This window comes from Tachyglossus aculeatus, chromosome X4 (genome assembly GCF_015852505.1).
Source record: "Tachyglossus aculeatus isolate mTacAcu1 chromosome X4, mTacAcu1.pri, whole genome shotgun sequence".
NCBI lineage: Eukaryota > Metazoa > Chordata > Mammalia > Monotremata > Tachyglossidae > Tachyglossus > Tachyglossus aculeatus.
In genome coordinates, this window is record NC_052098.1 from 16,720,438 (window position 1) to 16,747,317 (window position 26,880).

At 43.6% G+C, this 26,880-nt stretch overlaps 1 protein-coding gene and 1 non-coding gene across 2 annotated transcripts in view; one reads left to right on the forward strand and one right to left on the reverse strand.

Moving 5' to 3' along the window:
* Nucleotides 1-26,336, reverse strand: part of LOC119947862 (histone-arginine methyltransferase CARM1-like) — a 106,229-nt gene extending 79,893 nt beyond the window's left edge. Inside the window, exons 1-6 of the mRNA XM_038769515.1 lie at nt 26,276-26,336; nt 23,476-23,483; nt 23,330-23,386; nt 22,597-22,599; nt 17,872-17,962; nt 11,120-11,245 (exon numbers count right to left, since the gene is read on the reverse strand). Of these exons, the coding sequence (XP_038625443.1) occupies nt 11,120-11,245; nt 17,872-17,962; nt 22,597-22,599; nt 23,330-23,386; nt 23,476-23,483; nt 26,276-26,336 (346 nt within the window). The remainder of the gene's footprint in view (nt 1-11,119; nt 11,246-17,871; nt 17,963-22,596; nt 22,600-23,329; nt 23,387-23,475; nt 23,484-26,275) is intronic.
* Nucleotides 12,390-12,520, forward strand: LOC119948381. Its single transcript, XR_005456780.1, has one exon. It is a non-coding gene; the product is annotated as a small nucleolar RNA SNORA57 (small nucleolar RNA).
* Nucleotides 26,337-26,880: the final 544 nt, after the last annotated feature.

Genomic DNA, 26,880 nt, shown 5'->3' on the forward strand with positions numbered 1-26,880 from the left:
CATCCGCCCTTTCCTCTCCATCGAAACCGCTACCTTGCTGGTACAATCTCTCATCATATCCCGACTGGCTTACTGCATCAGCCTCCTTTCTGATCTCCCAACCTCCTCTCCCGGCTTCAATCTAAACTTCAATCTGCTGCCCAGATTATCTTTCTATAGAAACGCTCTGGGCATGTCACCCCGCTCCTCAAAAATATCCAGGGGTTGCCTTATCATCCTTTTGTATCAAGCAAAAATTCCTCACTATTGGCTTCAAAGCTCTCCATCACCTCACCCCCTCCTACCTCACCTCCCTTCTCTCCTTCTCCAGCCCAGCGCGCACACTCCGCTCCTCTGGTGCCGCTAACCTTCTCACTGTGCCACGTTCACACCTGTGCCACCGTCGACCCCTGGCCCATGTCCTAACTCTGGCCTGGAACGCTTCCCCTCCTCAAATCTGCCAAGTAATCACACTTCCCCCCTTCAAAGCCCTACTGAAGGCTCACCTCCTCCAGGAGGCCTTCCCAGACTAAGCCTCCCCTTTTCCTCAGCTCCTCCTCCCCCCTCCATCGCCCCGACTCACCCCCTTTGCTCTACCCTCCCTCCCTGCCCCACACAACTTGCGTATATACGTACATATCTATAATTCTACGTATTTATATTAACGCCTGTTTATTTGTTCTGATGTGTATATCTATATCCACAATTCTATTGATTTATATTGATGCTATTGAGGCCTGTTTACTTGCTTTGATGTCTGTCTCCCCCCTTCTAGACTGTGAGCCCATTGTGGGCGGGGATTGTCTCTTTGTTGCTGAATCGAACTTTCCAAGCACTTAGTACAGTGCTCTGCACACAGTAAGTACTCAATTAATACGACTGACTGACTGAATGAATGAATTTATTAAGCGCTTACTATGTCCCAGGCACTGTTCTAAGCACTGGGGTAGATACAAGATAAACAGGTTGGACACAGAGTCCCTGTTCCACATAGTGCTCACAGTCTTGCAGGGAGGGAGAACAGCCACTGAATTCCCGTTTTGCAGATGAGGAAACTGGGGCACAGAGAAGTTAAGTGCCTTGCCCAAAGTCACACAGCAGGCAAGTGGCAGAGCCTGAATCCTATTGCTGGATAAGTACCTTGATGATGACCTGAATGACCTCGCCAATCTGCAATGCTCTGGGACTGCCAACAACTACCCATGAGTTCATATGTTGCCGACTTGTACTTCCCAAGCGCTTAGTACAGTGCTCTGCACAAAGTAAGTGCTCAATAAATACGATTGATTGATTGATTCAACTAATGCCACTCCGAACCACATGTGTGACAGGATTACATACGACAGCCTCGGTTCCATTCGCTGAAAACAGATGGAAGCTGCACTGCCTTCACAGTAGCAATTTCCCAGGAACCAAAGTGGAGGGAAGTGGGAGAGGAGGCTGAGAAAATAAAGGAATATATGGAGAGGAGATTAAATGAGCAATCATGAGTAAGGAATACAAAACTCCAGAACCACCACTGGTCCCAGGGGGTGGAAGCAAATGCTTTCCATCACTAGAGCACAGCAAATCCACCTACCAGAAGATGGGCACTGTTTCACTGCTGAGAAAACTAAGCTGCAGGGGCTAAATGACTTGTCCAAGGTCAGACAGCGATCTATTCGCCTAGGCGAGACACTCTTGTGTCCAATCTGGCAAAGAGCTGATGGCAAAGCAGTCTAATGAAAATGATAATTGTAGTATTTGTTAAGTGCTTACTATGTGCCAAGCACTGTACTAGACACTGGGGGAGATACAAGATAATCAGGTCCCACATGGGGCTCGCCTTCTAAGTAGGAGGGAGAACAGGTATTGAGTCCCTATTTTATTCATTCATTCATATTTAACGAGTGCTTACTGTGTGCAGAGCATCATACTAAGCGCTTGGGAGAGTACGATGCGACAATGAACGGACACATTCCCTGCCCACAACGAGCTTACAGTTTAGAGGGAGCTTAAAGCAGGATGGTTCAGTGGAAAGAGCCCGGGCTTGGGAGTCAGAGGTCATGGGTTCTAATCCCAGCTCCGTCACTTGTCAGCTGTGTGACTTTGGGCAAGTCACTTCACTTCTCTGCACCTCAGTTCCCTCATCTGTCAAATGGGGATGAAGACTGTGAACCCCATGTGGGCCAACCTGATCACCTTGTATCCCCCCCAGTGCTTAGAACAGCGCTTGGCACCCAGTAAACGATGAACAAATGCCACTATTATTATTATTACTATTAAAGTCTTACAGATGAGGTTACTGAGGCGCCGAGAAGTTAAGTGATTTGCCCAAGGTCACAAAACAGACAAGAGGCAGAGCTGGGATTAGAACTTAGGTCTTCTGACTCCCAAACCTGTGCTCTTTCCTCTATGCTATGCTACTTCCCTGAAAAGAACACGGGATTAACAGACAGGAGACCCAAGTTCAAGTCCCGACTACACCATTTGCCTGATGTGTGACCTTGAACAGGTCACTTACTATCTCTGTGCCTCAGTTGCCTCATCTGTTAAATGGGGTTCAAATTCTGCTCCCCCCTCTTCGCTCTTCCTAATGACCCCTGAAGCCTGGAGGGATTGAACCTAACCTGTCCCCATCAGGCATTCAATAAATACTACTGATTGGTCGATGCCTAAAGGTCAAGATACACATTAGATGCTTTCCTTGATCCTCTCCACCCTTGAAATTCCCAATCATATTTATTGAGCACTTCTTCTGTGCAGAGCACTGTACTAAGGCCTTGGGAGAATACAATAAACTGGGTCGGTAGACACATTCCCTGCCGACAGCGAGTTTACAGTCTAGACTACAACCTAGTCTAAATTCTCTCACATCTCCCAATGTCTACCATTAGAAGTAGCATTTAGGAAGCATTTATTTTGTCCCCCATTAGACTGTGAGCCCACTGTTGGGTAGGGACTGTCTCTATATGTTGCCAACTTGTACTTCCCAAGCGCTTAGTACAGTGCTCTGCACACAGTAAGCGCTCAATAAATATGATTGATTGATGGATTGATTGAGAAGAATCACAATAGGAGCACAAGACCCTGCCCATTGGTAGTGAGAGTATGGAGTCCTTCGTATTCAAAGATGATATTACTGATTCATTCATTCATTCATTCAATTGTATTTATTGAGCGCTTACTGTGTGCAATGCACTGTACTAAGCGCTTATTGTGAGATCCTACCGGGGGTGTACTTTTAACAGGGAATACGACTGACAGGGACAAGAGCGTATAAGCAGCATTCCATTCCGAGAGGCGCTCAGAATCAGAGTGCGAACATTTTTTTTTCTCTTTTAATATCATCAGGAACCAACCAGAATCATGTCCTTTTCTTACTGCACATTCAAATGGTATTTTTAATCTTAGATGCAAAAATAGTTTGAGCTAGCAGATGGCAGGAAGTTATCACCCATTTTGTTGATCATGAATTAAATGGATTATACATAAATACTACTGTCCTGACTTTCTTAGTCTTGAGCAACAAAAAGCAACTAAACTGCTCAGCGTATTTGGAATTAACCAGAACATTGGGACTGCGGCTATTGCCATACATGAATGTTCCCTGCCCAGACCTCAATAACATTTCCTCTTCAGGAGTCTAAAATGATGAGGACTGAGAACTTAAGCTGAAAATTACACTTTTTCGGTCATTTCATTTCATAATGCAAATAAATTGGGACGGAAATGCTGACTCTATTTCCACAGCACTTGTAACTATGATGGATTTTTATGCTCTTCATTTCTAGGACGTCCTGGAACTATATTCTTCTGGGTTCTCACCCAGCCTTCCCCCCATGCCCTCCCACCACGACTACTGCCAAAGAAAGGAATGAATCTAGTTCACTCCACATTTCAAGGATAAATTTATGTATTTAGTCGAAACAAGATTCCCACTTTGGCTTTTCATCATCAATGGCATTTATTCAGTGCTTACTGTGTGCAGAGCACCTTATTAAGCACTTGGGAGAGTACAATGACTGTACAATGAGAAGCAGCATGGCTCAGTGGAAAGAGCACGGGCTTTGGAGTCAGAGGTTATGGGTTCAAATCCCGCCACCAATTGTCAGCTGCGTCACTTCGGGCAAGTCACTTCACTTCTCTGGGCCTCAGTTACCTCATCTGTAAAATGGGGATTAAGACTGTGAGCCCCCCGTGGGACAACCTGATCACCTTGTAACCTCCCCAGCACTTAGAACAGTGCTTTGCACATAGTAAGTGCTTAATAAATGCCATTATTATTATTGTTATTAGTATTACAATCCAAACAGAGTTGGCAGACCTGTTCTCTGTCCACAATGAGGCTTTTACACCACTCTAAAAATCAATAATAACAATAATGATGATGGTATTTGCTACGTGCTTAGTATGTGTCACACACTGTTCTAAGCAATGGGGTACATACGAGCTTATCAGGTTGGATCCCAGTTTGGGCCATGTATAAAACATTTTTAATGAACTAAATTACTGACGATGAGAAGGTACAGCAAGATGATGCCTATGGAGTCCCAAAATAATAGGCAAATAAAGAAATATCTATGAATCTATCACTGATAATAATAATAATAATAATGATGGCATTTATTAAGTGCTTACTATGTGCAAAGCACTGTTCTAAGCACTGGGGAGGTTACAAGGAGATCAGGTTGTCCCACGAGGGCCTCACAGTCTTAATCTCCATTTAAAAAAAAATTAAAAAATGGCATTTGTTAAGTGCTTACTATGTGCAAAGCACTGTTCTAAGCGCTGGGGAGGATACAAGGTGATCAGGTTGTCCCACGTGGGGCTCACAGGCTTCATCCCCGTTTTACAGATGAGGTAACTAAGGCACAGAGAAGTTAAGTGACTTGCCCAAAGTCACACAGCTGACAATTGGTGGAGCTAGGATTTGAACCCATGGCCTCTGACTCCAAAGCCCGGGCTCTTTCCATTGAGCCACGCTGCTATTTTAAAGATGAGACAACTGAGGCACAGAGAAGTTAAGTGACTTGCCCAAAGTCACACGGCTGACAATTGGCAGAGCCAGGATTTGAACCCATGGCCTCTGACTCTCAAGCCCGGCTCTTTCCATTGAGCCATGCTGTTTCTCTGCTTCTTCATTACTACATACATTTTTATGTGGATTACATCTCTTTGGATTAACCAGGGGTAAGTCATGGATTTGGGGAAAAAAACTAGGTAGAAAACTGTCTTTCCTGTAGCCCCTTAACAGAACATCATTTTTAAGAGAAGGACTGATAAATTCCAATTTCGTGGGGGAAAAGGGTGAAACTGTTTTGTGGTGGGGTAAATCAATAATTAGTTTAAGATGATTTAAATATAATTTTATCCAAACTGATTTCTCCTCAGAAAGGCAGAGAGACTATAATAGTCTGCTTAATAGTGTTTCATATCATATGGGAAGCAGCACGGCCTAGCAGAAAGAGCACAGGGCTAGGAGTCAGAAGCCCTGAGTTCTAATCCCGGCTCCACCACTTACTTGCTGTGTGACCTTGGGCAAGTCACTTAACTTCTCTGGGCCTCAGTTCCCTCATCTGCAAAATGGGTATTCAATACCTGCTCTCCCTCCGACTTAGATTGTGAGCCCCGCATGGGGCCTGATTATCTAGCATCTACCCCAGGGATTAGTACAGTGCTTCGCATATGGTAAGTGATTAACAATTACCACAATTATCATCATTATTATTATTATACTGGGTATATATTATCCTGTGTATTATACGTGTGTGATATATGTGTAAGCGCTCAAAAAATACAATTGAATGAATGAATAATAATGTTGTATTTATTAAGTGCTTATTATGTGTCAAGCATTGTGCTAAGTGCTGGAAGAGATACAAGATCATCAGATCAGTCACAACCCCTGTCCCAAAGGAGGCTCACAATCTAAGCGGAGGCATCTTATATCCATTTTACAGATGAGGAAACTGAAGCTCAGAGAGGTTAATTGATTTATCCAAGGTCAAACAGCAGGCCAATGGCATAGATAGGACTAGAACCTCGGACTCCCGAATCCAAGTCTCATGCTCTTTCTGCTGGGCCATGTTGAGCGGAATAGCCACCAGATTATAATAATAATAATAATTGTATTTCTTAAGCGCTTCCTATGTGCCAGGCACTAAGCGCTGGGGTGGTTACAAGCAAATTGGGCTGGACACAGTCCCTGCCCCACGTGGGGCTCACAGTCTCGATCCCCATTTTACAGATGATGGAACTGAAGCCCAGAGAAGTGGAGTGATTTGCCCTAGGTCACACAGCAGAAAAGTGGCAGAGCAGAGATTAGAACCCATGACCTTCTGAGTCCCAGGCCTGTGCTCTATCCACCACACCGTGCTGCTTCTTACTTTTAGACTGTGAGCCCACTGTTGGGTAGGGACTGTCTCTATATGTTGCCAACTTGTACTTCCCAAGCGCTTAGTACAGTGCTCTGCACACAGTAAGTGCTCAATAAATAAGATTGATTGATTGATTGATTACTGCTTCTTACTTTTGATTATTATCAACTTCCCCTGTGATATGGCACAATGAACAGCTCTCCAAAATAGACTGATTACTAATGCTGCAACTCTGCACTGTGGTCACTAAAAAATATGCATAATGTACACAGTCTTACATTTTCTAACTGGGTGTGTGGTTTCAAAGTAGATGGGGGGAAATTTCCAGAGTCCCAGGCATTAAGGATAGCTCGCTAAGATACCTGACACCAAACTTGACTAATGAGATATTAGTAAATGAGGGCAGTTGGCTAGTCAGATTAGTTAGGTTGTTGAAATTCATTCATTCAATCGTAATTATTGAGCGCTTGCAGAGTACTGTACTAAGCAGTGGGAAGTACAAGTTGGCAACATATAGAGACGGTCCCTATCCAACAATGGGCTCACAGTATAGAAGGGGGAGACAGACAACAAAACAAAACATGTAGACAGGTGTCAAAATCATCAAATAGAATTATAGCTATATGCACATCATTAACAAAATAAATAGAATAGTAAATATGTACAAGTAAAATGGAGTAATAAATCTGTACAAATATCTAAAAGTGCTGTGGGGAGGGAAAGGAGGTAGGGCGGGGGGATGGGGAGGAGGAGAGGAAAAAGGGGGCTCAGTCTGGGAAGGCCTCTTGGAGGAGGTGAGCTCTCAGAAGGCTTTGACGGGAGGAAGAGAGCTCGTTTGGCAGATGTGCGGAGGGAGGGCATTCCAGGCCAGGGGGAGGACGTGGGCCGGAGGTCGACGGCGGGACGGGCGAGAACGGGGCCCGGTGAGGAGGTTAGCGGCAGAGGAGCGGAGGGTGCGGGCTGAGCTGGAGAAGGAGAGAAGGGAGGTGAGGGAGGAGGGGGCGAGGGGATGGGGAGCCTTGAAGCCGAGAGTGAGGAGTTCAGTGTCAGTCTTGTGCCTGGAAAGTCTCCCAGAAAAGCACCCCTAAAGGAAGGGAACTTGCCAAATGCCAAATAGCAAATAAGACACACCCAGGATGGAAGGCCGCCTGGCAAACTCTTCTGGGATCTCCTGATGCAAATTTCATTTTTATGCAATCCACATAAAAATGTATGTAGTAATGAAGAAGCAGAGAAGCAGCGTGGCTCAATGGAAAGAGCCCGGGCTTTGGAGTCAGAGGCCGTGGGTTCAAATCCCAGCTCCGCCAATTGTCAGCTGTGTCACTTTGGGCAAGTCACTTAACTTCTCTGTGCCTCAGTTACCTCATCTGTAAAATGGGGATTAAGACTGTGAGTCCCCCGTGGGACAACCTCATCACCTTGTAACCTCCCCAGCGCTTAGAACATGGCTTTGCACATAGTAAGTGCTTAATAAATGCCACTATTATTATTATCATTACAGAAGCAAAGTAAATTAGGAATTATCCAGTTAATTTGATCAAAGTAAACAGTCAATCTAAAATAGTCAACACATACATCCTCCTTTTCCCACAAAATACTTTTTGACTTGAAATTGCTAATTACTCAGTTTTACTTTGCCGGCCTAAACACATTCTTAATAGTGGTACATGGCATTACAACACCTAAGTCTAATTTTGATATCTCTCTTCCAAACCATCCCTAGAATGTTCTCTTCATTCATTCACAAACATGATTTATTTACCACTGAGGCATGTGTGTGTAATTTCTGTGAAAGACAAATAAGACCTCACGAGGAAGCCAAGCAGTCAAGTCCATAAGCACGTTTGTGGCATATCTCAATAACACATATGCAGTCCCAAACACACATGCCCACACATGCACATGCAGAATGCCACACTGCTCGATTTTCAGGGCAACACACTTACTATTATTATTATTAGGAGTCCAGGTAGATTTGGCAAGGTTTTAAAGAGATACAATTGGAGTGAGATATTTCTTAAATATGCACAAAATAAATATACAGCAATTGACTGTGCCACCCAGCAGGATTTTTGAACCAGAAACACGCAGGTGATAGGCGAGAGGTCAAAACACAAATAACTTAGTTTTGGGCAGTACCAGACCAGAATAAAAGACAGCCAGAAAAATAGGCAATATATTTCACAATGAGTTTATCTTCCTGACTCTCCCATAAAGCTAACTGCCTTTCACCCTAGGTAGCCTGACCCGTGGTGATATTTGATGCATGCAGCATCACTTGTTCTACCTTTGAAATTTGGTTTATCAAATGGAGCAAATAACCAAGTCATGAGAGGCAAACTTATCCATATATTTCAAATGAGCCTATTATCAATCAGTGGTACTTAGTGAACTCTTACTACATGCAGAGCACTGTACTAAGCACTTGGGAGAGAACAATGCAACAGAATTAGCAGGCCAGAATAGCACTTATTGAATAGTTTGTGGTAGAGGTGGTCATAGGATTTATAGAGGGATGATTCGGTGTGGTATACAGTACAGAAAAGCAGGTTTGGAGAGAAAGATGAGTTCTGTTTTGGACATGTTGATTTTGGCGGGGCGGAGGGACTTTCGAGTTGGGATGTTCTGGAGGCGAGATGTGGCGAGGTGGCACTGCAGGTCTGAAGAGATCATCATCATCATCATCAATCGTATTTATTGAGCGCTTACTGTGTGCAGAGCACTGTACTAAGTGCTTGGGAAGTACAAGTTGGCAACATATAGAGACAGTCCCTACCCAATAGTGGGCTCACAGTCTAAAAGGGGGAGACAGAGAACAAAACCAAACATACTAACAAAATAAAATAAATAGAATAGAGATGTCACAGCTGGAGAGAGAGATTTGGGAGCAGTCTGCGTATAGGTGGGACCTGAAGCCATGAAAGCATAAGCGCTCCCTGAAAGCCTACTGTCTGTGGAGCATTGTACTTGGAAATTAGCCATCATACAGGAAGAGTTTACTAGTTTAAAATCTGCCCTCAAGGAGCTTACAACCTAATGGGACAGTAGTCTGACACAACAGAAGAGCATGAGGGCAGGAATTGTGTGGACCAACTGTACTGTATTCTTCCCGAGCACTTGAGTTCCCTGCACAATTAAGTGCTCAATAAATACCTCAGATTGATCCCTACAGCACTGATGTACATATCTGTAATTTATTGATTTTTATTGATTTGTTTGTTCGTATTAATGTCTGCCAACCCCCTCTAGACTGTAAAGTCACTGTGGGCAGGGAACCTGTCCCCTTCTAGACTGCGAGCCCGTTGTTGGGTAGGGACCGTCTCTATATGTTGCCAACTTGCACTTCCCAAGCGTTTAGTATAGTGCTCTGCACACAGTAAGTGCTCAATAAATATGATTGAATGAATGTCTACCAATTCTGTTATACTCTACTCTCCCAAGCGCTTACTACAGTGCTCTGCACATAGTAAGTGCTCGATAAATACGATTGACTGACTGATTTAAAAGGGTAGATAATAATAACAACAATAATAGTAATGGCATTTACTAAGTGCTTACTATGTTATACTCTACTCTCCCAAGCGCTTAGTACAGGGCTCTGCACATATTAAGTGCTCGATAAATACAATTGACTGACTGATTTTAAGGGTAGATAATAATAATGGCATTTACTAAGTGCTTACTATGTGTCGAGCACCGTTCTAAGAGCTGGGGTGAATACAAGTTAATCAGGTTGGACACAGACCCTGTCCCACATGGGGCTCACAGCCTAAGTAGGAGGGAAAACAGGAATTGAATTCCCATTTTACAAGTGAGGAAACTGAAGCACAGAGACATGAAGTGACTCGCTGATGGTCACACAGCAGGCAAGTAGCAGAGGTGGGATTAGAACCCAGGTCGTCGGACTCTCAGGCCTGTGCTCTTTCTACTCGGCCACGCTGCTTCTCAAATACAAATAAAAATAAAGCCAAATCATAACAAATAGCAGATAGGTGAGTGCTGTGGGGGCGAAAAGGACAGCAAGATCAGGAAAGTGGGGGAATTAGGAGACAACTTTTCAGCGCTCAGAACTGTGCTTTGCACATAGTAAGCGCTTAACAAATGCCATTATTATTATTATTATTATTATTATTATTAGAGGGGCTTTGAGAGGGAAAAGCCGAGAGGTGGGGCATTCCAGGGGTAGGTAAAAGCAAATCAGAGGTGTGAGTGTAGAGCATGAGGGACAGTTAGAAGGTTGGCTTCAGAGGAGTGGAGAATATGAGATCAATCAATCAATCAATCAATTGTATTTATTGAGCACTTACTGTGTGCAGAGCACTGTACTAAGCGCTTGGGAAGTACAAGTTGGCAACATATAGAGAAGGTCCCTACCCAACAGTGGGCTCACAGTCTAGATTGTATGGTCCTTGTGGATAAGGATCATGCCTACCAACTCTATGCTACTAGACTCTCACAAGCTCTTAGAACAGTGCTCTGCACACAGTCAGCGCTCAACAAACACTACTAATTGATGGATAATGAGCCCGTTGTTGGGTAGGGACCATCTCTATATGTTGCCAACTTGTATTTCCCAAGCGCTTAGTACAGTGCTCTGCACACAGTAAGCGCTCAATAAATACGACTGAATGAATGAATGAATGAAGATGATGAGGGGGAATTGCACGTTTTTCCAATGTAAGAACTGGGAGCCATTGGAAAATTGTGAGGAGAGGAGGATCCAGTTGGCATTTGGGGAAATGTATGGGCTTTCACAGTCATCTAGAGAAGACAGAACTTACCAGAATTTGACTTGAACTGCAGCACAGCACTTTTGTACCCCAAGGTAATCAAGATGGACTCTTGTCCCACTCGGCAATATTCCGTATCTCTGTTTACAAGGCATTTAAACACACACACGCCGTCAGCTGTAGAGGGAAAAGGAAAAAAAAAAGAGAGCTTTAGGCTTTAGAAAAGACTTCTAGACAGTCAAAAAGATAACTATTAAAATGTTTTTCAAAATCTCCATCTCCAACAGATGATTATTTCCCTCTTAACATTCCTTTCCCCTTTTTCAGTTGCCCTGAGTCACCCAGCAAGCATAAGAAACATTTACTCTGCAGCAAATGGTGATGCAAAGAAATTGCATTAATGGAAGAACCAGAATATATCTCTCCTGTCAGAGTTTAGATGTATATGCCTAGAAGTCATCATCTCTAATTCCCTCCCAATCTCCCTATAATAACTACTCCACGCCCATGCTTTTATCTGGAGAATAAGTCGGGAATGTTCTCCCTCTGATTTAGACAGACAAAGACACACAGACATTTAGGATTGCCAGATATTTTCAGTGGTTCCACCCATTACGCACAATGAGAGGCAGTGAGGCCAAATGGAGAAAGCACGGGCCTGGGAATCAGAGGACCCGAGTTCTAGTTCCAGCTCTGACCCTTGGCTGCTGTGTGACCTTGGGCAAGTCACTTAGCTTCTTTGGGCCTCAATTCCCTCATCTGCAAAATGGGGATTCAATACCTGTTCTCCTTTCTACTTAGACTTTGAGCCTCAAGTGGGACCTGATTCATTCATTCATTCAATCGTATTTATTGAGCGCTTACTGTGTGCAGAGCACTGTACCAAGCGCTTGGGAAGTACAAGTTGGCAACATATAGAGACAGTCCCTACCCAACAGTGGGCTCACAGTCTAGAAGAGGGAGACAGAGAACAAAACCAAACATATTAACAAAATAAAATAAATAGAATATGTACAAATAAAATAGAGTAATAAATCCATACAAACATATATACAGGTGCTGTGGGGAGGGGAAGGAGGTAAGGCGGGGGGGATGGGGAGGGGAGAGGAAGGAGGGGGCTCAGTCTGGGCCTGATGATACAAGACCTGATGATCTTGCATCTACCCCAGTACTTCGTACAGTGCTTGGCACTTAGTAAGCACTTAACAAATACCTCAGGTATTAATGAGGAAACTCCAAGTCCATACTTGGAGTCCATACTCCGCTGCCTGTATCATTTTACGAAAAGCTGTTCGGTCCACAATTCCCCACTCCCCAAGAACCTCCAGTGGTTGCCCATCCACCCCGTAATGTTCGGAGGTAGAGGGAAGGGGCTCCGGCCTACCTGGCATTATGTCTTCGGTGCCGGTGGTTGCCCACCCGCCGGTTTTAACCTCCCTCGCCGGGACAAACAAATACGTACAAAGTACGTTTGTACATATTTATTACTCTATTTATTTTACTTGTACATATTTATTCTATTTATTTTATTTTGTTAATGTGTTTTGTTTCATTGTCTGTCCTCCCCCTTCTAGACTGTGAGCCCGCTGTTGGGTAGGGACTGTCTCTATGTGATGCCAATTTGTACTTCCCAAGCGCTTAGTACAGTGCTCTGCACATAGTAAGCGCTCAATAAATACGATTGATTGATTGATTGATTGATTGATTAGGGACCGTCTCTAGATGTTGCCAACTTGTACTTCCCCAGCGCTTAGTACAGTGCTCTGCACACAGCAAGCGCTCAATAAATACGATGGAACGAACGAACATTAAACATAAGCTCCTTTCCATTGGCTTTAAAGCACTCAATCAGCTCTCCCCATCCTACCATACCCCTCTGATTTCCTACTACCACTAATAATAGTAATGATGGTATTTGTTAAGCGCTTACTATGTGCAAAGCACTGTTGTGAGCGTAATGCCAACTTCCTCACCACTGACCCTTTGCCAACTTCCTCCCTCTGGTCTGAACGCCCTCCCTTTTCATATCCAACAGACCACCACTATCCCCACCTTAAAACCCTGACTAAAATCTTATCTCCTCCAAGAAGCTTCCCCAGTTCAGCCCTCATTTCCCCTACTTCGTTGCCTGGAACTACATCCTTTAGGCACTTGATTTTCATGTCTGTCTCCCCCTCTATACTGTACGTTCTTTGTGGGCAGGGAACATATTTACCAACTCTTGTACTGCACTCTCCCAAGTGCTTAGTAAAGTGCTCTGCACACAGTAACTGTTCAGAAAGTACAATTGATTGATTGACTGAAACATGAGCCAATGATCAAATAAAATGCCCTGGCTTTTCATCCAGTGCAGAAATTTTTGGAATTCTGGCTCAGTGAAGATAGTCCAAGATGGAGACTTTGGAAAAGCATTTGCATTGTTTTGCAATGTTAGGGTGAACTTGGATTCAAAAGATTTTTGGCTTCTTAAGTGACAAGTCAATCAATCGATCGATGGTATTTACTAAAGGCTTAATGTGTGCACAGCACTCTGCTTGGGAGAGTACAATGCAACAAAGTCGGCAGACTCATTCCCTGCCCACAACTAACTTACTCTCTAAAGTTTGAGTCAAAAGGTGTCTAAGAGGAAAAGTCTTCCTCTTTTTTCCTTATTCAGAATAAAAATCACTTTTCTAATTTTCTGGAAACTGGGAGGAAATACTATAAATGGTAGGAAAGTTTAAATGGGGCAAATAAATTTACTAGGAAATGACTTGCACTCTAATAATTAACCATAATGATAATGATGCGTGTTTGATATAAAGAATATTTCTTTATTTTTAACTGCCAGAACATTTCATTTCATTATTACTGTTTACTAACCACAAAAATATCTTATCTATAACCATTCCAAATATACAAATAAGCCCTGGCAGAAATATACATACAAAGCAGAATCATAAGAATAATCAATAGTGATGCCCTCAAACACACCCTTTAAATCACGAGAAATTAGGGTCAATCACGGGAAATCCACTTTTTCATGTTTCTGGAAGAATTCATAAGACTAGTACATAAAAGTCCAAATAACGAAAGGCATAAACTAGGGGAAAATCTAAATTCTGATCATGAGTCTGGAAAAGAAGGAAAAGAAATACAGAATTGGTGTGGACACGGTTGTAAAAATCCAATTTGATCTGAGGGGATCTTCCCCCCTCCCAGCCCCACAGCACTTATGCACATACCTGTAATTTTTTTATATTAATGTTTCTCTCCCCCCTTCTAAGCTCATTGTGGACAGGGAATATGTCTGTTTATTGTTGTATTGTACTCTCCCAAGTGCCTGGTACAGTGCTCTGCGCACAGTAAGTGCTCAATAAATACGATTGAATGAATGAAAGAATAAAGGAATGGGTGAGAATGCCAAACATTCAGAACTGTTCCATATGGCACTGCACCTTGCCTTATATTTTGTCCTTTTTATAATTCAAATATGTTGATTTCTAAGAAGAAACAGAACAGCAGAAGCTAAAGAGAAACACAGCAGAGATTTTCCCTCTTCCCGCCTAGGCCAAGAAGCCTGGCCGTTGGTCCTTTCCGGAGAGACCTGTTAAGTACAAGATAATTAATTTTTTAAAAAATCCCCTACAACTGCTGGGGATGAGGTGGGGAGGGGCAGGCAGCCGATGGGCCTTTAAGTGATCTAAAATGCCACTTAAAAATCAAATCGATCAGTGGTATTTACTGAGTGCTTACTTGGTGCAGAGCACTGCACTTAGTGTTTGGGAGAGTATAACACAACAGAGTTGGTAGAGGCGTTCCCTGCCCTCAGTGAGCTTAGAGAAGCAGCGTGGCTCAGTGGAAAGAGCCTGGGCTTTGGAGTCAGAGTTCATGGGTTCAAATCCCGGCTCCGCCAATTGTCAGCTGGGTGACTTTGGGCAAGTCACTTCACTTTTCTGGGCCTCAGTTACCTCAACTGTAAAATGGGGATTAAGACTGCCAGCCCCATGTGGGACAACCTGATCACCTTGTAACCTCCCCAGCACTTAGAACAGTGCATTGCACATAGTAAGCGCTTAATAAATGTCATCATTATTATTATTATTATTACTGTCATGAGGACTGTAAAGAGTCATCAACTCTGGAACGGAGAGTTCTGGACTGTACTCCTTCTCAAAACAGCATAATAGAATAGTTTAGCAACACTGGACAGTTCATTCCACTCAGTCTTGCATTTTAGGCTGAGGTGAAGTGTTTAGTGAAGGTCTTAGGAAGCAGCATGGCCTAGTGGATAAAAGCACAGGCCTAGGAGCCAGAAGGAACTGAGTTCTAATCCCGCTCCGCCACTTGTCTGCTCTGTGACCTTGGGCAAGCCACTTAACTTCTCTGGGCCTCAGTTACCTCCTCTGTAAAATGGGGATTAAGACTGTGAGTCCCATGTGGGACAGGGACTGTGTCCAACCTGATGATCCTGTATCTAGCCCAGTGCTTAGAATCGTCCTTGACACATAGTAAAGGCTTAACAAATACCATTATTATTATAATTATTATTATTGTTACTTTTAAGTCCTCCAGACTGTAAAATCCTTGTGGGCAGGGATTGCGTCTACCAACTCTGTTGGATTTTACATTCTCAAGCATTTAGCACAGTGCTCCACACACGGTAAGCACTCAATAAATACCACTGATTGACTGATTTAAAAAAAGTTATAAAAGAATGTATCTCACTTAATGGATCTCTTCCCAACCAAAAAAATACATTCAAAGTACTGCTAGGGGACACCATTAGGGCTTTTCACAATCCTGAAGCTCGGATTATTTCCTAGATGACATTACTCAGAGTCATCTTCGAAAACAACAGCTGTTACCCCTGTGTTCCAACCATACCTCACTACAAATTCTTGTGAATCAGAAGACTCAGCCCCATTCTTCTTGTCACATCACTGAAACGGATCTGTTATGAGAGTGATTGATCTCCCTTCTCTCTCCACTTCACCTCCCTCCTAAAATGTCACTTTCTCTGGAAGTCTCTCCCAACTAATCCCCATTTCTCTGGTTATGCCAGCCCAATAACCATCCTTGGAACTTCTGGGAAAATGATCGGATTAATTTCAAATGTTTTTCCTTTTTTACCTTCTATGATTTGTAGTTGCTGCAGCTGTGTTTTTACTCTTGTATGCATCCTGTTTGTAGTTCTCCCCTATTAGATTGTAAGCTGGTCCAGGGCAGGGCCTGTGCTCCCTATTGTATGTGCTCAAGCACTTTCGACAGTGCTCTGCACATGCTCAGGACTTTATTTTGATGATGATGACGGTGACGATGAACTAGAGGTGTTGGTAAGGGTAGTGACAGCACAATCGGGTAGGGGCTTCTCTGAACAAACTTGCTTTTCAATTTTTTCAAGCAAAAATCTAAAGTTCTGCCCTACCTCCCTGAATACTCCTGCCCCACCTTTGGAAATGCCTCTCTGACTCAGCCACTCACCAAGGGCAAATTCAACATCTCAGGCAGGTTGTTTTCCACTTAAAACTCGTGCATTCTGCAACCAGTTTTGTTAAAATGCTTTGTCGGTACCAAGTTTCGATCCCTCCCCAAATGGCCTCTACAGAACAAATTCAAGGATGGAATTTTACCCCAGCACATAAACCAGTTACTCTGCTACTGTAAAAGGCAGCTCAGCCATAAACGACTCCGGTGGCTGTGTCTGACATAATTATCTTGTATCTACCTCAGTGCTCAGTACAGTGCTTGGCACATAGTAAGCGCTTAACAAATACCATGATTATTGTAATTATAAAAAGCTGTCTGGTACAGGCACAGTGTGGATCTAGTATCAGAACTTTCTCCAAGACTCAAACACTGGGGCATCTAACTGATAGTGCTGAGATCATGACTCTTGCATTAAAATAAATCTGCAGTCATCTGCAAAGTCCAAATGGTCCTACTCATTTTGAAGGAAAATATGACCTGGAAACCCAGAAAGTAAAGCCCAATCGCCAAGTTCAACGGAACGAATTGTACTTTACAAGTGCTTAGTAGAGTGCTCTGCACACAGTAAACACTCAGTAAATACGATTGAATGAATGAATGAATAAATGAGGTAGCCTCATAAAGGCAGTCATTACTAATGACAATAAACCGAGCCCCGGGAACAGGTGGAAAGGTTTAATAATGAGACTTTAAGCTCAAGAGACGCATTAGGTACTCACTCTAGTAAGGCTGTCCATGAAGTCTAATGCCACTGATTTAAATCAAGCCGGGGGCCTTCTGAAACCATTGCAGGCAAAACTAGCCCAGTTCTGGAAAAAGCGCAATCTCCAGAGTAGAGCGAGTCCTGAAACCAGTTTCGAGCTCTCAGAGAGCCAGTTATCTGCATGTGGGAAAGTTTGGGCCCAAAGGGCAATTTGAGATTGAGAGAAGCTAGGAAAAAATCTTCCCTGGCCAGATAAGCTTTTTACTATTAGCCATCATGCAAAAGTCATTTCTCGACATGGGCCCCATTCCTACTCTGAATGCTCTTTTTAAAAGCTGCAAATTACTAATACGTTCATGATTACCACATTATACAGAGCAAAAGGAACTGAAATTAATGAAGGGAACCATCCCTCATTTTCTTGCAGGCACAGTGTTAATGAGTGTGGTTCGGGGGCCGGGGACAGCAATCTGGATTAGGGGAGAGAAGACAGAAAAGAGAAAAACAGAGACAGACGGAAAGACAGAGACAAAGAGAGAAACCTAGAAGCAAAGAGAGAGAAACAGAGACATGGAGAAGGAGACAGACACATACACCTCTCCCGCCCTCGCACACAAGGTCACCAACTCACCTTCGGCGGTGATGGCAGCAGCAGCCAGAGAGAAAGACAGCAGAGATTTTCTCTCTTCTTCCACTCGGCCAAGAAAGTTGACCCTTGGTTCCTGGGTGGAGAGGTTACTGCTGCTGCTGCTACTGGACTCACCACTGGCTTTAAAGCACTCAATCACCTTGCCCCCTCCTACCTCACCTCGCTACTCTCGCCGCCGACCTCTAGCCCACGTCCTGCCTCTGGCCTGGAACACCCTCCCTCCTCAAATCCGACAGAAAATGACTCTCCCCCCCCTTCAAAGCCTTATTGAAAGCCCATCTCCTCCAAGAGGCCTTCCCTGACTAAGCCCTCCTTTCCTCTACTCCCTCTCCCCCACCCTGACTCACTCCCTTTATTCACTGCTCCCAACAAGCCCCACAGCACTTATGTCCATATCTGTAATTTATTTATTTCTATCAATGTCTGTCTCCCCCTCTAAGATACATTGTGGGCAGGGAATGTGACTGTTACATTGTTATACTGCCCTCTCCCAAGCACTTAGTACAGTGTTCGACACATAGTAAGCGCTCAATAAATACCATTAACTGACTGACAGGATTCCAGAGTCCCCAGCAAGGGGACATGCAGAATCCTCAAAAACAGTGCAGCAGCAGCAAGCAGCAGTACATTCTCCGGCCCAGAGCAGGAGGAAGGTGCCTGCCTCTAATAATAATAATAATGATGGCATTTATTAAGCACTTACTATGTGCAAAGCACTGTTCTAAGCGCTGGCAGAGATGTGACCCTTGCTCTTTTTACTTCTCAATCAATCGTATTTACTGAGCACTTACTAAAATGAAAAAAATAGTTGTATTTGTTAAGCACTTACTACGTGTTGGGCACTGTTCTAAGTGCTAGAGTGGATAAGCGCGAATCGGGCCGGACACAGTCCTTATCTCACATGGGGCTTAATCCCCATTTTACCGATGAGGTAACTGAGGCACAGAGAAGTTAAGTGACTTGCCCAAGGTCACACAGTAGACTAGTGGAGGAGCCGGGATAAGAGCCCAGGTCCTTCTGACTCCCAAGGCCGTGCTCTATCCATTAGGCCTTGTTGCTCCTCGTTATGGGTAAGGGGTGGAAGCACTTTGAAAATATTAGGCCATCTTAAATAGGTGTGCGTGTGTGTCTGTCTGTCCATTGTAAATATCATATATTATAAATTACTTATTTATTCATATTTACGTCGGTCTCCTCCTCTAGATTGTGAGCTCGTTAGGCAGTCAGTTAGTCAGTTGCATTTATGAGCCCTTACTGTTTGAAGACTCTTTTAGACTGTGAGCCCACTGTTGGGTAGGGACTGTCTCTATATGTTGCCAACTTGGACTTCCCAAGCGCTTAGCACACTGCTCTGCACACAGTAAGCGCTCAATAAATACGATTGATTGATTGATGAGCACTGTACTAAATGCTTGGGAGAGTGTAACAGAGTTTGTAGGCACGTTCCATGCCCACAACCACCTTATAGTCTAAAGGCCATGCCTGTGGCTAGCTATTCTGTGGGCCACTGGAGTCTGCAAGCAGCCTGTGGGCCAAAGAATGACATGTCTGCTAATAGTATAAAAACTCCAGCTTCATAAAAATCTTAGCCAGCCCTAGAGAATACGGAATAACTGAGCTTTGGGAACAGAGCTGGGGTCGGTCCCTGGGGAGGAGATGAGACTGTCCGGGTGGGAGGGACATCGAAGGTGCTCTGCTGCAGTGCGGCCAAGTGGAATGAACACGGACCTGGAGTCAGGAGACCTGGGTTCTAACCCAAGTTCTGCCACTTGCCGGCTGTGTGACCTTGACCAAGTCACTTAAATTCTCTGGGCTTCAGGTTCCTCATCTGTAAATATAGGGACAAAATATCTGTTTGCCTTCCTACTTAGACCTTGAGCTTCACATGGAACTGGGACTGTGTGCCAGATAATTAACCCCAGCAATTAGCACAAGTGTTTGGCACACAGTATGCACTTAACAAATACAAGAATGCATGTATGAGTGTATGTCCAAAGCTGAACTCCTTTATCTTCCCACGCAAACTCTGCCCTTCCCATGACTTTCCCATCACTGTAGACAACACCAATACCCTCCCTAGCTCACAAGTCTGTAACCTTGGCACTGTCCTCGACTCATCTCTCTCATTCCACCCACATATTCAACCAAATCCAGTCATTTCTACCTTCACGACATTGCGGAAATCTGCCCTTTCCTCTCCATTGCTACCATGCTGATCCAAGTACTTATCCTTGGATCAGAAGGAGCATGGCTCAGTGGAAAGAGCCCGGGCTTGGGAGTCAGAGGTCATGGGTTCAAATCCCGGCTCTGCGGCTTGTCAGCTGGGTGACTTTGGGCAAGTCACTTAACTTCTCTGTGCCCTCATTTATCTCATCTGTAAAATGGGGATTAAGATTGTGAGCCCCACATGAGACAACCTGATCACTTGGTATCCTCCCCAGCGCTTAGAACAGTGCTTTGCACATAGTAAGCACTTAATAAATGCCATTATTATTATTATTATTATTAAATGCTATTATTATTATTATCAATAATAATAATAATTACTTATTTAATCACATTAATGCGTCTGCTCCTCTAGACCATAAACTCATTAGGGACAATGACTGTGTCTACTAATTCCGTTATATTGTACTCTCTCAGAGAAGCAGCGTGGCTCAATGGAAAAAGCATGGGCTTTGGAGTCAGAAGCTCATGGGTTCAAATCCCCGCTCCGCCAATTGTCAGCTGTGTGACTTTGGGCAAGTCACTTCACTTCTCTGTGCCTCAGTTCCCCCATCTGTAAAATGGGGATTAAGACTGCAAGCCCCCCGTGGGACAACCTGATCACCTTGTAACCTCCCCAGCGCTTAGAACAGTGCTTTGCACATAGTAAGCGCTTAATTAATGCCATCATTATTATTATCATTACAGTGCTCTGCACATAGTAAACACTCAATAAATACCACTGAACCGATGGACTGATGGATTAATACGTGAAGTCAGAGCAAGAGTTCTCGCACCTTTTGTTCAGTGTTGATTAGTTTTAGAGCATGCTAATTTTTTTTTTTTTTTTTGCCAGAAATGCCAACTAGGTGAAAATGACCCAACCCTACTGGAAATGAAGGCAAGGGAATGCCACCGTATTTTCCTTTTTAATAGTCCAATTCTCCTAATAGCCACGCTTAGACTTTGCCTGCCATCTGGTGGAAATTCTAACCACCCTAATGGTAAAGCCACACCCACATGCACCCAAAACTTGGTACTACAATTGCAAATGAGAAGTAGCTTGGCTAAGTGGAAAGACCAAGGGCTTGGGGGTCCGAGGGCCTGGGTTCTAATCCGGCACTTGGAAAGGATCGAATAATGAAGTGACACATTCCTTGCCCACAGGGCGCTTACACTCTAATGGGGGAGGCAAATATAAAGATATTTGCGAGTACAGTCGTCAAACATAAATTGAGCAAATAGACATATGCAAGTGCTAAGGAGCTTGGAAATACGTTAAGTACTACTGCTGGCTGAAGGGAGGATATACTTAGTTCAGAGTGCTGGGAAATTACTTGGGGAAAGCTTACTGGAGGATCAGTCTTATAAACTGCCCTTTCTACATTAATTTCCCTCATCATAACAGACAGATAATTGCTCTCCCCCACTTCAAAACCTTATTGAAGGCACAATTCCTCCAAGAAGCCTTCCCTAAGCCCTCCTCAACTCTTCTCCCACTCTCTTCTGTACCGCTCTTACTTGCTCCTTCATTCATCCCACCTCCCGTCCCCACATATATCTGTAATCTATTTATTTATACTAATGTCTGTCTCCCCCCTAGACTGTGAGCTTGTTCTTACCTCCTTCCCTTCCCCACAGCACCTATATATATGTATATATGTTTGTACATATTTATTACTCTATTTATTCATTTTACTTGTACTTATCTATTGTATTTATTTTATTTTGTTAATATGTTTGGTTTTGTTCTCTGTCTCCCCCTTATAGACTGTGAGCCCACTGTTGGGTAGGGACTGTCTCTATATGTTGCCAACTTGTATTTCCCAAGCGCTTAGTACAGTGCTCTGCACACAGTAAGCGCTCAATAAATACGACTGATTGATTGATTGTGGACAGGAATATGTCTATTTGTTGTTATACTGTACTCTCCCAAGTGCTTAGTACAGTGCTTGGCAAAAAGTAAGCACTCAAAAAATACGATTGAAAGAATGAATGAATAACTTTGTGTTTGTTGCTTTTTAATGGTATTTGTTAAGCACTGACTATGTGCCAGACACTGTATTAAGCACTGGGATAGATACAACCTAATTAGGTTGGATGTAATCCTTGTCCCACATGGCGCTCACAGTCTTCATCCCCATTTTTGACAGATGAGGTAACTGAGGCACAAATAAATTAAGTGCCTTGCCCAAGGTCACAAAGCAGATGAGTGTGCTTTTAGACTGTGATCCCACTGTTGGGTAGGGACTGTCTCTATATGTTGCCAATTTGTACTTCCCAAGCGCTTAGTACAGTGCTCTGCACACAGTAAGCGTTCAATAAATACGATTGATGAGGATGATGATGAGTGGCAGGGCCGGGATTAGAACCCAGGTCTTCTGACTCAGGCCCATTCTCTTTCCACTAGGCCATGCTGCTGCTCATAAAGCAGCGTCACAGTGCCCACTTGGAAAGTCCAGAATAAGGAAGTGACCCATCCCTTTCCTACGAGGAGCTTACCCCCTAAAGGGAGGGATAAACATAAAAAAAGATTTACCGAATAAGTAGTCAAAATAGATAAATAATTGAATGAACAACCGAATGAGCACGTATACAAGGGTGTGGAGGACGCGTATATATGAATTCAGAAGTGCTCGAAGTGGCTGCTGGGTTGATGCAGTGAGGTGTTGGGAATTAATCAGGGAAGGCTTATCGGGAGAGATGAAATTTTACAAGAGCTTTGTAGGCGTGGAGGGTTGAGGTCTAGTAGATTTGTAAGTCGACCATAAGCTCGTTATGGGCAGGGAGCATGTCTAATAATTCTGTTGTATTGTACTCTCCCAAGGGCTTTGTACAGTGCTCTGCTTGTAGTAAGCACGCAATGAATACCACTGATTGATTGATTTATCATAGAGCAGAATGTCTGATGGTTGGCTAGAACTTGCGGTTGTCTTTATAAGCTTCTGTCCCACTATATTTTATAGCAGCTGTTTTCTAACATTATAATTATTATCATTTTTACCCTGGATTTTTATGGTGTCTATCTTCCAAAGAATTAAAGCACTTTCACATATCTTGTCTGTTCCCACCTTTGCATACTGGCACCTAATTAATGACTTCTCCTATTTAAAATTAAGCCAATAATGAAGGCCAGACAATTTGATCAAATTTAAATGCAGATTTTCCTTTTAAGATAACTCATGATCATTAAGAAGATGGCAATGATTCACGCCCATTGAAAATAACTGCATACATCAGAGGCTTTCTGGACCATTTTTTTAGGCAAGAGATATAAATGTTCAGATTTAGTCTGGATGGTTAAGAATTTGAGGGTTCTGACAACAACTGGAAAGTGTCCAATGGGGTCTCAATGATGGCTAGATGGCATGAGAGACCCACCTCTGTCACTGAAACAACAGGGGGAAGCAGAAAAGTGGTAGAAAACCTTCCCCCCGGCTTTTTTTGTTTGTTTCCTGGCCATTTCCCAGTGGCTTCAGTCCAAGACCCTTCCAATACCCATGAGAGCCCCCATCGCAATCCACTACATTAAACCATCGAGGGTCCCCTGCAACTTCCATGCCACGACAGCAGGATCTCAACAGCCACCAGAGCCCAAGTATCGAGCAATCAACCAATGGCATTTGCCAAGCACTTACCGTGTGCAGAGCACTGTGCTAAGCACTTGGGAGAACACAATATAGCAGAGTCGGTAGATACATTCCATGCCCACGAGGAGCTTACAGTCTAGAGGGACTGGAGAGGAAGCCTTGCAACCAAACTTTTTTTATGGTATTTGTTAAGCGCATACTATGTGCCGGACACTGTTCTAAGCGCTGAGGTAGATACAAGGTAATCCGGTTGGACACAGTCCATGTCCCACATGGGGCTCACCGTCGTAATCTCCACTTTACAGATGAACCCACATTGTTCCCGCGTTACCTCATTCCAGAATGCAGTGGCAAAACCTCCACAGGCTACCACTTAGTACGCTTCAAGTGCTTAGTACAGTGCTCTGCACACAGTAAGCGCTCAATACGATTGAATGAATACCTGAATGGCAACAGGTAATGGTGGCAGACAGTAGGGGCTCCAGTGGCAGAGAGTACGTCCTCCTTCTTCCTATTTTCTCCTCACTTTCCCACTCCCCTTTTCCATCTCTCCCTCTTCTCGCCTTCCTATTCCCCTTCTCATCTCCCTCCTTTCCTTTTCCTCCTCCCCTTCTCCTCCTCCATCCCACCCCCTCCTCCTCCTCCTCCATCCCACCCCCTCCTCCTCCTCCCTCCCTTTTTCCCTTTCTCTTCCCTTCTCTGTTTTTTCTTTCCCCTTTCTCCCTCTTCATATCTTAATAATACTTGTGGCATTTGTTAAGCACTTACAAGCCAGGCACAGTTCCAAGCGCTGGGTTGGATACAAGATAATCAGGTCAGACACAGTTCCTGTCCCACATGGGGCTCACAGTCTAAGGTGGGGGAGGAGAATAGGAACTGAATCCCCATTTTACAGATGAGGAAACTGGGACACAGAGAAGTGAAATGCTTTGCACAAGGTCACCCAGCAGATAACTGGTGGAGCTGGGAGTAGAACCCAGGGGCTCTGACTCTCAGGACGGGGCTCTAGCCACTAGGCCACACTGCTCCTCAACATAGAATTGGCAACATGGATTGAGCCTGGCAACTGCTCTGGAATATTGCCACAAAGCAAGATGAAAGATGTCTGGAAGCACAGAAGGAGGGAGGGCGGTACAGGGGCTCCTGGAGGCCATGCGGTCTGGGGTTTATTATTATTATTATTATTATTATTATTATTATTATTATTATTATTACTATTCCAAAATCCTGTATATGTGACAAGTGATGAGTCTCAAGTGGGTAGGTGCCACCCCAAGAGGGTGTCCAGCTGTGATGCATAACTGACTGAAGTACATCAAAGTAAAAACAAAGACTCGATGCCATGGGTGGTTCTGCATTTCCTATATGTGGCAAACAACTGAGTATTCTTTGTACCCCGACCCCAGTTCATCAAATTTTCGGTCAAGTCACCAGGAGATTCTGAATCCCAGCTTTTTTTTAAACAGTATTCATTAAGCGCTTAGAGGATAGAGCACAAGCCTGGGAACCAGAAGTTCATGGGTTCTAATCCCAGCTCCGCCATGCATCTGCTGTGTGGCCTTGGGCAAGTCACTTAACTTCTCTGTGCCTCCCTTACCTCATCTGTAAAATGGGGATTGAGACCGCGAGCTCCATGAGGGACAGGGACTGTGTCCAACCTGATTTGCTTGTATCCACCCCAGCGCTTAGTACAGTGCACCTAATAAGCAGTTAACAAATACCATAATTATTATTAAGCACTGAGGCAGATACAAGCTTACAGTTTAGAGGGGGAGAAAGACATTAATATAATTAAATAAATTACAGATGTGTACACAAGTACTGCAGGATAGGGGGTGGGGAGGATGAATAGAAGGAGCAAGTCGGGGTGACCCAAAAAGTCCTCCTGGATCAGTTACTAAAGAATATTGTCAAATGAAAACTCCCAGAATCAAAATGTGCCTTCAGATCTTATTCCAATCCTCAGCAATTAGGCACATGTCTGTATTCAACTGCATATTAAATTGTTCATTAAGCGATTTCATCCCGCTATAGTCTTCTTGTAATGGGCTCTGTTAAGCTCTTACTCTGTACCCAGCACTGTTCTATGCCCTGGGGTAGATACAAGCTAATCAGGTCAACATAGTTCCTGTACCACATGGGACTCACAAAGTTAGGAAGGAATAGCCATATTATTACCTCTCCTTTCCTTGTTCTGCTCCCATGATTTGAAAATAAATTTTGTCCATTTCCCTCATTAGACCGTAAGCTCCTCAAGGGTAGGGAATATGAACTTTACTGCTGCGTGGCTCACCCAAGCATCCAGTACTGTGTTTTACACTCCGGAGGCATTCAATAAATACCAGTGATTGATAGAGTGGGGGAATTTTTTTAAAACACTCAGTCCATGCTGATATTGTCTGGGATTGTGAAAGCCTTAAAAAAAGTTTAACATGAAATGTCAATCAATCAATGGTATTTACTGAGTGCTTACTGTGTGCGGAGCACTGTACTAAGCAGTTGAGAGAGTACTATAAAACGGAGTCAGGAGATATATTCCCTGCCCACAAAAACCTTATTGTCTAGAGGAAACATGAGATTGAACATGATACCATCCGCCATTTGCTCTACGAAGTAACCTGAAACTTTTGCTAAGTAGAAACACAACTTCATAAGCTACTACAGTTGAAATGGCAGTAAACCACACCTATTTTCATTAAGGCCCTGGGCATGCGTTTACTTGCACACTTGATTAACCTGTTGAGACAGACAGAAGAACTCCCATATGAATATTTCTTTATGTGGTAGATAATAAATTATGCTGGCATCCTGTAAACCTTTTTTTTTGTTTGTTCTTTAAAAACAGGTGCATGTACACACAGGCACACACACACACAAACACATGCTCTCTCCTGGTGATACTTTTAAGAATATATTCATGCACTTAAAAAATATTCATGACTTAAAAATTGAAATTAAAGAAGGAAGGAATTGACATCCACCTCTCCTGGATAAATCTGTTACACTCCTGCCTAAAGGCAAAGAGCTGAGACAGAAAATCTCTTAATGTCTCTTTCAGTTCCAAGACCAGCTAGCTAGGACCTAGCTCCTCATTTAAAGTGAGCTGCAAAATGGGGGCCATTATTATGATAATCTGGCCCTTTCACAAGTGGTAGCAATTAGAAATATTCCCCAGGTTAACTCAGAAGTTGTGCCA